The 14,756-nt window shown below is 67.2% G+C and overlaps 1 protein-coding gene across 8 annotated transcripts; it reads left to right on the plus strand.

Moving 5' to 3' along the window:
* The first annotated feature begins 5,046 nt into the window (after positions 1 to 5,046).
* On the plus strand, positions 5,047 to 14,661 carry EGFL7 (EGF like domain multiple 7). Of its 8 annotated transcripts, XM_033415300.2 has the most exons (10): positions 5,047 to 5,108; positions 6,554 to 6,631; positions 10,509 to 10,630; positions 10,877 to 10,993; positions 11,962 to 12,077; positions 12,289 to 12,384; positions 12,518 to 12,682; positions 13,267 to 13,331; positions 13,903 to 14,065; positions 14,272 to 14,424. In XM_033415300.2, exons 3-10 carry the CDS (start codon positions 10,551 to 10,553, stop codon positions 14,292 to 14,294), a joined length of 825 nt encoding a protein of 274 aa, XP_033271191.1. In that variant the 5' UTR covers positions 5,047 to 5,108; positions 6,554 to 6,631; positions 10,509 to 10,550; the 3' UTR covers positions 14,295 to 14,424. The 8 variants fall into 8 exon arrangements, with proteins under 8 accessions (XP_033271191.1, XP_033271187.1, XP_033271190.1 ...); XM_033415296.2 differs by lacking the exon at positions 13,903 to 14,065 and having other exon boundaries at positions 14,272 to 14,661; XM_033415301.2 differs by lacking the exons at positions 5,047 to 5,108; positions 6,554 to 6,631 and adding an exon at positions 7,708 to 7,754.
* Positions 14,662 to 14,756: the final 95 nt, after the last annotated feature.

Raw genomic sequence — 14,756 nt, forward strand, 5'->3', positions numbered from 1 at the left:
GGGAGGAAATCTGTGGTTCAAAAAATAAGATTTTCTCCATCTCCCTGTATTAGAGAAATAACAGCACAGCAGTACCCTGCAAAGTCATCAGAGGGGGGGCTTCCCTGAGCAACACAGCAATACCCCTGCAAAGTCATCAGAGTGCGGGCTTCCCTGAACAACACAGCAGTACCCCTGCAAAGTCATCAGAGGGGGTGCTTCCCTGGTGGCGCAGTGGCTGAGAGTCCGCCTGCCGATGCAGGGGACACGGGTTCGTGCCCTGGTCCGGGAAGATCCCACGTGCCGTGGAGCGGCTGGGCCCGTGAGCCATGGCCACTGGGCCTGCACATCCGGAGCCTGTGCTCCGCAATGGGAGAGGCCGCGGCGGTGAGAGGCCCGCGTACCGCAAAAAAAAAAAAAAAAAATCATCAGAGTGGCTAAAATGAAAGAGCGGAGAGCAGTAAGTGCTGACGAGGCTGCCGGCCGTCCAGTGCACTCCCGCACTGTGGGTGGGGGAGACCCGGAGAAATGTTGGGCAGTGGTTGATTTCATGACTCTCCTGGAAGCCGCGACTCTCCCAGGAAGTGTGGTGACCCGGATGGGTCCGTGGCAGAGCCCATGGAGACCCTCGGGGAACCGAGGCCGGGGGGCGGTGAAGGACGTGTTCTGGGCCTCCGCCTGAGCAGCAGAAAGGTTGTGACGGCTGCATGGGTGGTCCCCAGGGAGGGAGGATGGGGAACAGCAAGGAGAAGAGGCCAAGGGTCCCCTGAGGGCCTCCTGCTGCCCAGGCACCCCTGGGCTCCACGACCAGAGCTTCCATTTCCCGCCAGCCGACCTCAGATGACCATCTTTCCTTGTGAGCCTCAGCTGCACCAGCTCAAGGGTAAGACGTGCGTACGCCACACACCGCACGGCCACGGGCACTTCTAACAGATGTGCAAGGCGGGAGTCAGGGGGGGGTTGGGGGGGAGATGAAGACCCCCAGCTGCTGGACAGACCCCATTCTCCCTCTGGGACCTCTGGCTCCCTTTGGGACCTGGCCCAGCACTGGAGACAGCTCACTGGCCCCAGGGGAAGGCGAGCTGCCTTCCAGCCCCACTGGGGACGGGTCACCGGACCGAGCGCACGCGTCCCTTGATGAAGGGTCAGCCGCATCTGGCGTGAATCTGGCTGACAGAGCCATCCTGTCCCCGAGGCCAGCGGGCCACTCCGGGGGATAAACAGGAAGCCCCATCTCTCCCCTGCTCTGTCCGCTGCGCCTTCCCTCCTGCAGCCCGGCTCACACGCCGCGCCCGGCACCCCTCAGGCCGCCTCAGATGCCCACGCTGGCCTCTGCTGGGGGCTTGGTCCATCCACTCCTGGGCCTGTGGAGGCCAAAAGCCTGGCGGTGAGGGCTCCCAGGAAGGTCCCAGGAGGACCAGGAGACCCTGGCCGCCCCCGCCATGCCCCCGGCCTGACCAGCACGCTCTGGGAAGGTAAGGCAGCACGACTCACCTTTAGTCAACCGCAGCGCGCCTGCAGGAGTCTGGGAGGCGGCTCCATCTCACCTACTGACTGTGGGGCAGATGGGGAAACCGAGGCCCGCTGTGGCCAGAGGCTCCAGCCGTGCGAGCCAAAGCTGGGACCAGAACACCAGCTTCCCGACCCCACTGGGGCCCTGCCTTGGACGCCACACCCAAAGCCAGCGAGGCTCCGGGTTCGGGGCTCTGAGCCACCCAGGTGTGGACGGCCTGGAGGTCGCTGACCAATCCCACCAGGTGGCCGCCTCCACGCTGGGCCTGTGGGGTAGGGGTAGCCGGCCAGAGGGGGGTCTGCCCTGCCGTCAGGGGAGGCGCCAACTCCTTCCCAAACTGACTCCTGCTGTGGTGGCGTGCTGGACGACCTCAAACAGACGCCAGGGTCGGGCGGGCTGGGGGCGGCAGGGGGGCCTCCTTGAGGATGGGGGTAGTCCTGGCCCACCCCAGGTAGACTCCCCCTCCAGCCTGGACCACAGAGTGAGCTCCACCCACCCCAGCACCTGGGAAGGGGGCCCATGGGGCAGGAAGCACCCGTGACCCCTCTGCCGGCCCCCAAGACCCTCCTGGAGTCTGAGGGGGTGCCAGCCAGCACAGCCCACCCTCCTGTGCAGACCCTCCCGGCCCCGGACCTGCGGTGGGTTAGAGCAGGACCCTAGCACATCTCCCGCGTCTGGCTCTGAGGCTCCGGGACCTGAGAGCGGAGGGAACCATGGGGTTTTAGGCAACAGGCCGGGCCAGGCTGGCGTGTGGAGGCAAAGCCTCCTTTCCTTGCCCTGGTTCTGGTCTCGGCCCAGGAGGGGCTGTGGGAGGGCAGAGCTTGTCGGGAGGGGGTCACAGAGCAGTGGGGGTCCCAGAACCAGTGGGCAGCAGCGGCGGAGCCAAGGCAGGGAAGGCTGGGATGTGGAGGACCCGGGATCTGCCTTCCCCATACCTGTAATTCCACCATTCAACCCACCATTCTGTCTCTGTGCTCTGGGCATCCTTCCAGAAAGTTCCCTAACAGGCTCATGCTTTAGAGGGAGGGGTGGCCCATTAACCGTTACACAAAGTTGGCTAATTAGCTACTCCCAACCTCAGCCCGTCCCCTGGCAGGGATAGGTCTGCCCCTGGAGTGGGGGCACAGGAGGAACTGGGGGCTCACTGAGAAAAGAGAGAAAGGGGCCAGCTTCTGTCCTGATCCGTCCCTGCTCACCTGAGGTGAGTCTCTTTCCTCCCTGGGCCTCAGTCTCCGCATCCATACACAGAAGGGGCGGGGCCCAGCCAACCCTGATGTCTGCTGTGTCTTCCACCCGGGGGCACAGAGCAGATCCCTGGGCCTGGGGTTAGGGTTAGGGTTAGGGTTAGGGTTAGGGATAGGGTTAGGGTTAGGGTTAGGGTTAGAGTTAGGGTTAGGGATAGGGTTAGGGTTAGGGCTAGGGCTAGGGGTAGGGTTAGGGTTAGGGTTAGGGTTAGGGTTTAGGGTTAGGGTTAGGGTTAGGGATAGGGTTAGGGTTAGGGTTAGGGTTAGGGTTAGGGATAGGGTTAGGGTTAGGGCTAGGGCTAGGGTTAGGGTTAGGGTTAGGGATAGGGATAGGGTTAGGGTTAGGGATAGGGTTGGGGTTGGGGTTGGGGTTAGGGTTAGGGTTAGGTTTAGGGTTAGGGTTAGGGTCTTTGTGATGTGGGCAGAGGGTTAGGGTTAGGGTTAGGGTTAGGGTTAGGGTTAGGGTTAGGGGTTAGGGTTAGGGTTAGGGTTAGGGTTAGGGTTAGGGATAGGGTTAGGGTTAGGGATAGGGTTGGGGTTGGGTTTGGGGTTAGGGTTAGGGTTAGGGTCTTTGTGATGTGGGCAGAGGGTCACCTCCTTGGTGGGAGCAAAGCCCAACCTGGCCCCTACACTCTCGAAAGTACACCCAACAGGACATACTCAGTGTATGGTTCGGGAACCCTAACGCTTCTGGGCAGATGTACCCTCAGGTGGGAGAGCCATGGGGCCGAGAGTGGGCCACGTGGGTTGGAGGGGAAGAGATGGGGGATGAGCGCCCCCAGACCTCCTTGCGCTCAATCCAGCAACACTTGACGGCCCGGAGCCTTGTCAGCCGTCACCGCCACCTCACTCGCTGGCAGCTCTCTTGGCCCCATGGGATAGATGGGGAAACTGAGGCCCGGAGAAGAGAAGGCCCTGGCTGACCCCAGCCTCATGCCTGCAAGAGACCCTCCTATGGGGGCGGGGAAGGGAGCAGTCCCTGCTGACCACTGAGACCCGCCAGAAGTGCGGGCAGACTTCCCTCCTGCTCTCGGAGGCATTCGGGGGCGTGGGGGGTTGGGGGTGGAATTTCCCAAGCTGCTCCAGCCTCCCTCTTGGCCGGGAAATCCATTTGGGTGGGGCCGGAGGGAGGTAGGGCTGAGCAGAGATGCTCAAGGCCAGAGAGTCGGAGAGGGTCCCCCCTGTGGGTGGGCGAGTGCTGACCCCGGAGCAGGGCTCAGACCTGAGGACAATGGGGTTTGGGGGGCGCTGCTAACTCAGAGCCCTCAGCCAGGTGTGTCCTCAGTAGCTGCCCTTTGGGCGCCCAGCCAACTAGCATCGCGGCAACAGGTGCTCGGCCTGCGGGTCCCCAGCACCGCCTAAATGAGGAAATTGCGGGTCTGAGCTGGGGGGCTGGACCACCTGGAGGGTCTGAAGGAGCACCCCCTTTGGCCACCTAGAGGCCCCCCTCAGCCTCTGGAAGCCAAGGGAGGAGAGGGGGCCTGGGAACGCGATTTGCCCTCCTCTGAAGAGGGGCCTGGAAGTAGGACTGGGGGCTTTCCCCCATACTTGCACACGCCCAGGAGTAGGGGGCCCACCACCCCATTCCTAGAGAAGGCCTGAGCCTCTGAGCTGACGTCTGCCCCTCTCCGTCACCCCCCACCATGGCCACTCTAGGCCCCAGGGACTCACAGAGTGGGCTGTTCTCAGCCCACCCAGCCTCCTGCCCCATCCCCAGCTCTCTTCTGGCCGCTCCCACCCCCGGGCCCTGGCACACACACCCGGGGGTGCAGGTGCACGCCCTGGGGGTCACAGAAAGAACGGCCCCCTCCATGGAGCCGCACTAATGTGGTCCCACCGGCTTGGTGGACCCACGGCCCTGGGAGGGCCCTGTGTGTCAGCCACGTCCTCTGTCACACACTGGGCCCAGCTGGGCCCCAGGGTCACCAGCCAGGCTGCAGCTGGGCCCGAGCACCGTCTCTGGCTGCTTCAGGATTACAGTCTGGTCCCCGGAGAGAGCTCCCCCACCCCTGCCCCCGCCGCTGGGCCCGGGCCCTCCCTCGGCGGCCCCCCACCGCCCCTCGGCCTCCTGTTTGTTCACTGACAGATCCCCGTTATCAGCGGACAGCACACACAGGAAGTCCGGCTGGGAAGGGCCCATCCCAACCCCGATTTACACGGGGACGGAGCATAAAAAGCCGCCCTTCCTCGCTCCGGGAGGAGCCTCCCTGCCCCGAGTCCACCGTCCCCATGGCCAAGACGGAGGCCTCCGACAGGACAGGCAGGCGGCCTCGGGAGTTGCCTCAAGGCGGCCAGCGAGGGGTAGGGCCCAGCCCTGGCCTGAGGGGGCAGCAGTGGTGGCCATGGCCGAGCCAGCCCCGGGGCAGCACCAGGTAGGGCAGGGGCGGCCTTGGAGGGCAGGGAGGGGGGAGAGCAGGGCGAGCGCCCCTCTGCGGGCTCTGTGGACCGCGGGCACCTGCGGGCTGAGCTCCGAGGGTCTGCGCTCCGCTAGCCGGGGCCACTGCATCATGCCCCCATCAGTGCCATCCTCACCTTGGCCAAGGGCACCCGCTGGGGGTGGCACAGTCTGGATGCCAGTCTGGCTTGCCCGACACTGATGCTTACGCTGGGCAGCCCAGCAGCTGCTGTGACCCCGGGACGGAGAAGCCAGCGCGGCGGCCTCGCTGCGCCTCGCACGCCCTCCCGCGCCCGCTCTGATTTCCCAGGGAAGCCCCCGGGGTTGGCAGTAAGGCCCCTCTTCTCTGTGACCTGCGTGTCCCGAGGGCATCGTCCCCCAAGGGTGGGAGAGCACCCCGAGGGTGTCGGGGAGGGGCGCCGGGGAGGGGTGGGAGCCCCAAAGCCAAATCTAGAGCCAGGAGGAGCCACGCCAGTGGGGGGCACTGAGCACAGCCCCAGGAGGAGCCCCTCTTCTGCTGCGCTGGCCGGGGGCGGGCGGGGGGACAGCTTGGTGCGGCACAGTGCGGGCGCTCTCTTGGCTCCCCTTGCAGCCTAGGGGAGCCCCCCACCCAGAGCAGCCCAGGTCCCCGAGCGGCAGGGCCCTTCCTGGCCTCTGACAGTCTTGTTGTCACGTCCACCCCAGCAGTCTGTGTGACAAACACCCACTTTCCAGATGAGAAAGCAGGTGCTGACAGTCCGCCCAGCTTAGCAGCGGAGCGAGGACCAGCCACGCAGCTCGCCAGGCCCCTTTCTGCCCAGGCCTGAGGTCAAAGGGTCAAGTGGCCAGCTTCAGGGACTGGATGGGGGCAGGGAACAGGGCAGGGCAACTCTCCCTCCAGTCCCCCTGGGCCTGGCCCTTAACTCTCTACTGCCTGGGGCTGCCTGCTTGGGTTGGGGGTGGGGGGAGAGACACCGCCACGCCAGGGACCAACCCCCACTTCACAGTTATCCCAGCCCCCGCCACCCAGCCACCCTCAGGTCATCTTCCAGGGGCTTCCAGGGGCCCCTGGTCCAGGAAGGGGCTCCTGTCCAGCCTCCTGTGTCCCCTCCCTTCCTTTACCTCCTGTGCACCAAAGTAGGCCTGATCCGGACGCCCCCCGAGCTGAAGGCCCCCCTCCCCATGAACCTGCAGGATGCCCTCCCAGCACCCCAGGCTTTGCAGAGCTTTCCATCCCGGGACTCAGGACCCCCGGGCAACAGGGTGTGGGCAGGCCTGAGAGGCCCGTTCCTCTCTGGCCATCAGAGGGGTGGGGGTCTGTAGGCCAAGTGCAGGCCAAGCTCCCACAGCCACATGGAGGCCGGCCCCGTCCCCCTCCCCAGCCCCTGGATGTCACGGTGACCAAGACTGTGCGCTAACCCACACCGTGTCTCTGATCCGCAGACCCCGGCACAGGAGGGGAAAGGGCAGCCCCCACCGCTGCCACCAGTGCCTGGGGCATGAGGGAGACTGCTTCTCCAGGTGAGTGCCACAGGTGATGCTCTGGGCAGCAGCAGGGGGCCTGGCTGGGCCCGGGCACGGTTTACACGTGTGCACGCGCGCGCACGCACACACACACACACACACACACACACACGCACTTAGGCGAACAGGGCCTGGGCTCCAGTTCCAGGGCAGAAAGTGCCGAGAGGCGCGGGCCCAGGGTGTCACGCGCACTAACGGCTGTAACATGCTGGTGCAGACGTGAGGGCTCCCCAGGGGAGGAGGGGCTGGGGCACCTGGCTCCAGCTGTGCCGGCTGCTGTCTCTTGGGCACTGCTGGCCACTCCACCACATGGGGCTTCTTTAGCCCATGCTGCAAATGTGGAGAGGGAGCCTGGAGAGGAGAGGAGAGGTGACTGGCCCAGGAGCCCCCAGTGGTGCCCATGCACTTGAGGGACTCCTTGGAGGCCTGAAGAGCACTCAGGGGTGGTCCCAACTGTCCTGAACAAAGGGGGCACCAGGTGGGAGCCCGGCAGACCCCCTAACCTGGCACACTGGCTGGGAGGGAGGCTCGGTGTTGCACCTAGGACCCGGCGGCGCTCTGCCGAGCCCCGCCCCCACCTGTATGATCTCTGGAAGTCCCGGCTATGAGCCGGGGGATCACTGACGTCCACCCCACGTGTGGCTGCAGGGCAGCGGTCAGCTTTAGCCAGCCCCCGGTGCCTAGGGAGCTGGCCACCCGGGGGCTATGGCCATCCCCGGGAGTCGGCGCTCAGCCTAGGGGAGTCGAGAGCTAGTTACCCGCGGCCAGCGCGGGCTCCCCATGCGGCCTCCGGGCACCTGGCTGCCGGCTCAGCCCTGCGTCCTCGGGAGCCGGCTGGGAGGGGCAGTAGCGCTCGGAGGCGGGTAGTGCGTCAGGAGACCCGGTTCCAGCTGACTCACTGCACGGCCCCCGGGGCGCCGTCCGCCGCGGGGCGCCGTCCGCCGCGGGGCCTCAGTTTCCCAACCTGCGCAATGGGGGCGGGCGGGCGTTCGGAGCCCACCCAGGGTGGGGGCGGGCCGGGGGCGGGCCGGGAGGGGCGGGGCCGGGGTTGGCGGGCGGGCGGGGCCGGGGCCCCTCTGCGCGGTGGCGACAGCGGCGCGTGCGCGCCCCGGATCGGGCGGTGAGTGTGGAGGGAGCGGGGCGCCCGGCTGGGGACGCGGGGACGGCCGCGGGCGGGGGTCTGTTCAACGTTCGGGCTGGGGGCGGGGGCCTCGCCGCGCGCGGAGCTGGGGGGCGACGCAGGGCGACCGCGGGGAGCCCAAAGGTGAGCGGGCCGGGAGCGCCGGGCTCTGCCGCGCGGGCACCCGAACCCCAGCCCGGCCCCGGATCTCGCGGCTGGGTCCGGAGAATGGGCCCAGCGGCCTTGGGAAAGGGCGCCCCCTGCTGGTGACAGGTGACCCGGGCCGGGCCGCGCGGGTGGGCCCGGGCGGGGGAGGGGTGGGGCGCCGCAGCCCCTCATCCCCCTATCCGGGCCCTGCGGCTCCCCCAGGGCCTGACTCAGAGCCTCGCGGGCCCCGGACCCCGCAGCCCAGGCCAGCGGTACCCTGCGGTGGCGGAGCGGGGGGACGTGTCACTCCACCCTCGCTCCCACTCCCCACGGAGCTGGCCGTGCAGGGGGAAGGGGAGACGTGGGGTGGGCGGTGGAGAGGGCGCACCCCCAGGGAATCAGTCTTGTAATCTCACTCCGCCTCTCCGCATCCACCCCCGCCCATCCAAACGTCCAAAGCACCCCTCACGGTGGAAGGGGGAACCAGGGCTATCGCCCTGCGGTGGAGTCAGGCCCCTCCCTCTAACGACTGTCTCCCCGGGTGGGGGCAGCGAGGCGGCAGCCCGGGGCAGGTGGGAGGGAAGGTGGTGGCAGGGCTCGTGCAGACAGAGGGGATGGGACATTATTGCTTATCGTTCTGGAGGTACCACAGACCGCCCTGCCCGGGCTCCCCGCCCCAGCAGGGCTGTGACACCAAAGGGAAATGAGATTCTGCCAGCCCAGCACAGGCTGGTCAGCGCCATCGGCTTCCTCTGGCCTAGGGGAAAAGCGTGACTTTCAAAAATCAACTCTCTTCTTTTAAAAAGCACGATTTCCTTTCTAACCAGCTTCCGATAGGTTGGGGAGGTGCTTGGGGTGGGTGTTTGTGGAGGACAGTCACATTTGCATGAGATGCACCGCCCTCCAGGTGGCCGGTGTGGGAGAGCTCAGGGTGTGCGGAACCCCGGAGGCCCCTGCCCAGCCCTGCCAGCCCCCCGGCCCACCTCTGCCTTCCCAGGGCCCACTCCGCAGGACCACCTGTCCCCACCATTTCAATTCTTGCCTGGACCGCCACCAGGCCCGCTGTCTAACAGTGCGCTCCCCCCAGAGTTCATCTTCCGAGCCAACTCTGACTGGCAGGACATGTCCCTGCCCAGAAACAGCTAAGAAGCACGCCCCCCGCCGCCCCCAAACTAAGTCCAACACCTCAGCTGCCCGCTGCAGCCTCTGCCTGCTCGGCCACCCAGCCCTCCCCTCTCAGGCCCGTGACAGAGAACAGGAGGTGCAGGAAAGCCTTCGTGCAGCTGCCTTCCTGCCCAGCCCAGGGCCGCGTGGTGCCGTGGGAAGAGCATGGCCCGAACACCCAGCTGAACCCGCGCGTGGACCAGGCGTGGCGTCGCCTCCCTCTGGGTCGGCCTGGGCGGGCATCTGGGGCTCAGTGATGCTCATGGTGGTTTAGGGACTGACCGTAAACCAGAGGAGCCAGAGGAGGGGCCTCCGAGACCCTAGTGGTGTCTTTGAGGAAAGTGAGTCCCAGAGTCCCAGAGAGGGAGGTGACTGTACCCAGCCTCTGCTCCCCGCCCCCACCACACACACCAGTTCATCTCCTTCCTGTGCCCTTTCCTTCGCGCGGGCGGCGGCGGGGGGGCCTGCAGGGCCAGGCTCAGCCCACCTGGGGGAAACCTCAGATGGGGCGCCCGGAGCATGGGAGCAGAGAGCTCCCAGCTCCCCAGACCCTTGGCTGTGCACACAGATAGCAGCCCCGCCCCCGTCCCCTGGGCTTGCCACAGACCATCAGGTCCCGGCTGGGGGCTCCCGGGAATCCCTCTCTGGGCCTCCCCGGCTCCCATCCACAGCCAGGGCAGGAACGGTGATCGGCTCCACTGGCGTGTGGGGGGGCTGCTCCAGTCCCCCCACCATCTGGGTGCCCAGTAGGGCCACTGTCTTGGGAGCCCTGGAGGCTGTCTGCACTAGCGGTTTAGTCCCCGGCAGGGGAGTGACCCCCCTCTTAAGTGCAGGCCCCGGCCCCACCCTGAGGAGGACCATAGTGGCCCCTGCCTGCTGGGCACCTGCACCCCAGTGGACCCCCAAGCCACCACGGCTGGCTCCCCGTCTGGCACGTGAGGTCACTGAAGGCCACAAGGGCACAGCCAGCTGGGGGGGGTTCCGCCCCGCCACTAACACCCCAATTGCAGACTGAGGCGGGGAGTACAAGCCCTGCCCTGTGGGAAGGGCACCAACCCAGCCAGGGGACGGAGACGTAGTCCAGATGCCCGCCCTGGGCCCCCACCTTCCCCAGTGAACTTGACCAAGCCCAGCGCTGCCCAGGTGTCCCTCTCCCCAGGCGAGGGCTTCAGCTTCTGTTCCCAGACCCCGGATGTCGTGGCCCTTCTGTGGCCCCTGGGCGGGCTGTATGTGGCTGGTGAGGGGCCGGCCTCCCTGTCCAGGTGGGATGGGGGTGGGGAGAGCTGACACCGCCCGTGGAGGCTCTGCCGCTGCGGTGAGAGGTCCCAACAAAGTGGGTGAGCTGGGCAGGTGTCACGGAGCCAAGAGGACAGTCTCCACGAGGGGCACGGGCTCGAGGCGGGGTCTGCAGAGGGACTTCCAGGGTTGTGCTTTGCGCTTCAGGCCATCCTGAGGAGAAGGCCGTTCCATCCGGAAACACAGGCCATGTGGGGCTCCCAGGAGCTGCTCCTGCTCTGGTTCCTGGTGCTGGCGGCGGGTGGCACCGAGCACGTCTACCGGCCCAGGTGAGCCAGGGCGCGGGCCTCTGGGCGCTCGGGAGGTGGGGGTGTGCGGCGGGGAGCCCTCGGCCCCTCCCCAGGGCAGCCCCCGGTGTTTGCGGAGCCGAGGCTTCCCTGTGGCTCCTGCCGACGGTCTTTCCCATGGTGACACTGGGAAACCCCTTCCCCGCTTTCCGGCTCCCTTGGGTTCTGGGGCTGGGTCACAGCCCTGGGAGCCCCCCCACTGACTTTCTGGCCCCCATCATCCCACAGCCGCAGGGTGTGTGTCATCGGGGCTCCCAGGGGCCCCGTGTCCGAGTCCTTTGTGCAGCGTGTGTACCAGCCCTTCCTCACCACCTGCGATGGGTACCGAGCCTGCAGCACCTACCGGTGAGCGCCGCCTGCCGCCGCAGGGCCCCATCTGCCACGCACAAGCCCTGGGGCTGGGAGGGCAGTGCGCCCCAGAAGGGAAACTGAGGCCCAGAGCAGGGAAGGGACTCGCCGAGGCCACGTCTGAGTGGGTGGCGGAGACTGACACCTGTTGTAACCTGGGCAGTCCCGACTCAGGAAGCTACCGCTGTGACCTCAAGTATCAGCTGCTACGAGGGCATCTGGCGCATCCTCTCCCCACCCTCATTTTAGGGGGCTCACCCACCCTGTCTGCTCCCCTCCACTTTGGGGGCGCTCCCACCCCCACCCAGCATTGCTGGCTGCAGTCTCCTACCCGCGTGGCTCCCTGAAAGCTTCCTCGTCCTGGCCCTGCCCTTGGGGCTCCAGTGGGCACCCTCTCCCCGTGGCAGGCCCCGGCAGTTACAGATGGAGGTCCTGCCGCCCCCAACACCTAGGACGCCCCAGCCTGTGCCAGTGTGAAGGGCGTGCCTCTCTGGTTCTCCGCTGTGGGAATGTGGCTTTAAAAGATTTTGTTTTCTGAGGTGCTTGAAGACCTCCCTAGTCGGGGATGGGAGACGGTGTGGCAAGCCCCTCCCCTCAGGGCCTAGATCCCCGCCCCTAGAACAGGAGGCTCTCCCCCGCGGTGCCACCTCTGCTCCACGCCAGGCTCAGCCGGGCTTCCTCCCAGGCCTCGGGGTCCTGCTCAGCACAGCAGGTTGGGCCAGGGAGGTGGCCTGTGCTGTGAGAGGTACCATCCCTGGGGGAAAGGACCTCTGGGGGCACACCTGGGTGACCTTGTCCATGCTGGGGGAGACGGCTCCTGTGGTTCTGGAGGGCACGGGGACGGAGCCAGCCTGGAAGGCCAGCGGCTGGGGAAGCCCCGGCCGGGGCCCAGGAGACCCAGTGGCACCACTGAGGCCCCCCCGTGAGGGCCGGGCCCCTCTGAGCTGCCCCCACCCATCCCGCAGGACCCTCTACAGGACTGCCTACCGCCGCAGCCCTGGGCCGGCCCCCGCCCGGCCTCGCTATGCCTGCTGCCCCGGCTGGAAGAGGACCAGCGGGCTGCCCGGGTCCTGTGCAGCAGGTACGGGCCCCTGGCGCCTGGGGTCAGTTAAAGTCGAACCCAGCGAGGGAGCGGTCCATCCCACTCTCCAGACCCAGGGCCAAGCACCAGCTGCTTGTCTCTCAAAACCTGAATGAGCGTCTCCGGCACGGCACCCCTTCCTTGGCTGCCACCCCTGCGGGGCCCTGGGGACCCTCCTGAGTTGGTGACAGGCCTCCCCACCCACCCACAGCAATATGCCAGCCACCATGCCAGAATGGGGGGAGCTGTGTCCAGCCCGGCCGCTGTCACTGCCCTGCAGGATGGCAGGGCGACACCTGCCAGACAGGTGAGGCTGGTTCCACCCTCCCAGAGGGGAGGGGGCCTCCGGGCACCTCCTGTGTGTCCTGGGTAGCCCACCGATGGGTGGGTCTCGAGGGGGCTCAGGGTGGGCGCCCCTGCCTGACAGCCCTTTCCCACAGACGTGGATGAGTGCAGGGCTGGAAGGGGCGGCTGTCCCCAGCGCTGTGTCAATACCGTGGGCAGTTACTGGTGTCAGTGCCGAGAGGGGCACAGCCCATCTGTGGACGGGGCACTCTGCCTGCCCGGGAGAGGGGCCCCCAGGGTGGCCCCGAACCCCGCGACAGGTAAACTCCCCGCTTGCCCCCCTTGCTGATGCGCCTGGGGGGTGGGCAGGGAGGGCCCGAGGTGGTGGGGGTGACGGGCGCACTGGAGGGTGGATGGGTGGTGGCTTCCCACGGGGACCGCGGGGAGGGCCTCAACTCAGCCCGGAGTGGAAGAAGGCGCCCATGTGTCCCTGCCTGGGCAGCCTGGAGACACAGCACCTCCCTCCGCTGGTGACGGGACATTATTACTTTTGGTACGCGCTGTGACACTTCAAACTCGTACCGTGAGTAATAATGCGCCGTTGGCAGCCCGGCACCGAGAGCGAGAGTGCGGCATGGACCTCAGCCCGGAGCCCCTCAGCATGACGGGGACCCCAGCACCAAGGGGCGGGCGGGGTGAGGCTGCGTCTGCCCAGAGCCACCTTCCAGACCAGGAGGATGGCCTTGGTGGACAGCCAGGACCCAAGGTTGGGGGAGGACTCGCCACAACAGCTGGGGCAGGAACCCGGTGCCCGGGGCTGCGCCCCACACCTGGAGCAGAGGCTGGAGGCCCCGCATCGGGATGCGAGCCCGGCCCCCCTGACTCGGCACCCGGCTCTCCCCAGGAGTGGGCAGTGAGGTGAAGGAGGAAATGCAGAGGCTTCAGTCAAGGGTGGACGTGCTGGAGCAGGTGAGGGCTGGGCGGGGTACCCGGGGGCCTCGGCATGGGGGCAGGGCTCAGTGGGGGAGCCCTGGGCGGGAGGCTTCCCCGCTGCTGACAGCCTAGGGTGCCCTTGGCCTGGGCGCCATGCTGGGCAGGGGCAGCGGACGGTGTCTGGGATGCCAGGACAGAGGGGGCGGGGCCCCACAGAGAGCGAGGACTCGGCCCAGCCCACCCCCGCCTTTGTCCCTGCAGGGACAGAGTGCCCCTGCGGCCTTTCCGCAGGGTCCTTGGCCCGAGACCCCTCAGCAACCCCTGCCCACCCCTCCTAGCTCCTCCAACCAGGGGTCCCAGGCCTCAGGGACCATTGGCCGGGCTGGCCTGTGTGACATCTGTCTGTGCCGCCCCCGCCCCGGTCTCCTGGCGCAGAAGCTCACTCTGGTGGACGTCCAGGGCCCTGCAGCTAGAACTGAGTCTGGGGGTTGGCGGTGCCCTTGCTGGCCACCCTATTGTCCTTCAATCCTTGTGGAACGGGGAGGGTGAGGGGCTGGCCCAGGGTCACACAGGCCCTTCTCCACCGGGCCCTCCGCCTGCCCCATAGAAGCTGCAGCTCGTGCTGACCCCGCTTCACAGCCTGGCCTCGCGGGCCCTGGAGCACGGGCTCCCGGACCCGGGCAGCCTCCTGGCCCACTCCCTTCGGCAGCTGGACCGCATTGACTCTCTGAGCGAGCAGATCTCCTTCCTGGAGGAGCAGCTGGGCTCCTGTGAGTGCCGTGGTCCCTGTGACCTCCCCACCCAGAGAGTCCCCCTCTGGTAGCCTAGGACCCCCGAGGCTGGGGCCATCTCCTGCCCAGAGAGGCCAGAGGGCGCAGGGAGGGGCAGCCACAGGCCGAGCGGGCAGATCTGGCTGGGCCGGAGGCTGGTGGGGAACGGACACTGCTGACCCCAGCCCCACCCCTTCCACCCATAGGTTCTTGCAAGAAGGAGGTGTGACAGTCCGACCCAGGCCCCCGCTCTGGCCACCAAGAGTCCGAGGACACCGGCCCCACCCTGCCCTGCCCTGGGCCCTGCCCTGCCACCTCTCCCACCAGGAAGGCCCCCCCTGCCCCGCGTGGGGAGGGGGCAGTGCGGGCCCTCCTGTGCGAATCCAGCCCCAGCCCAGCCAGCACTCTGGCCTTGTGAGCAGAGCCCGGCCAGACCCCTGCGCCCCCGCAGCCGGCTCTGGGGGCCTGGTGGGCCCACGGCTGAGGAAGGTACGAGGGCTTCCTGCCCAGGGCTTGGCCCCTGTGCTGCTCACCAGGCAGCCCTGATCATCGTCAGAATAAAATAAGACTTGAGCCGCTGTGTCCGTGGATGGATTGCAGGAACATTCTGAACCTGACGGGCTTCCCCCGGCCGACCACCACGTGCTGGGAGGGAGGAGGCTGCCAGCGCGCCCCCTGGGCCCTCCTAGGC

This window comes from Orcinus orca, chromosome 6 (genome assembly GCF_937001465.1).
Source record: "Orcinus orca chromosome 6, mOrcOrc1.1, whole genome shotgun sequence".
NCBI lineage: Eukaryota > Metazoa > Chordata > Mammalia > Artiodactyla > Delphinidae > Orcinus > Orcinus orca.

What these genes read in the sequence shown, in the direction of transcription:
- EGFL7 (XM_033415296.2), top strand. Translation starts at nt 10,551, where the DNA reads ATGTGGGGCTCCCAGGAGCTGCTCCTGCTCTGGTTCCTGGTGCTGGCG. An exon ending in GCCCGGGTCCTGTGCAGCAG is followed by an intron (nt 12,078 to 12,288) that starts GTACGGGCCCCT and finishes ACCCACCCACAG; the next exon opens with CAATATGCCAGCCACCATGC. An exon ending in GGGCGACACCTGCCAGACAG is followed by an intron (nt 12,385 to 12,517) that starts GTGAGGCTGGTT and finishes CCTTTCCCACAG; the next exon opens with ACGTGGATGAGTGCAGGGCT.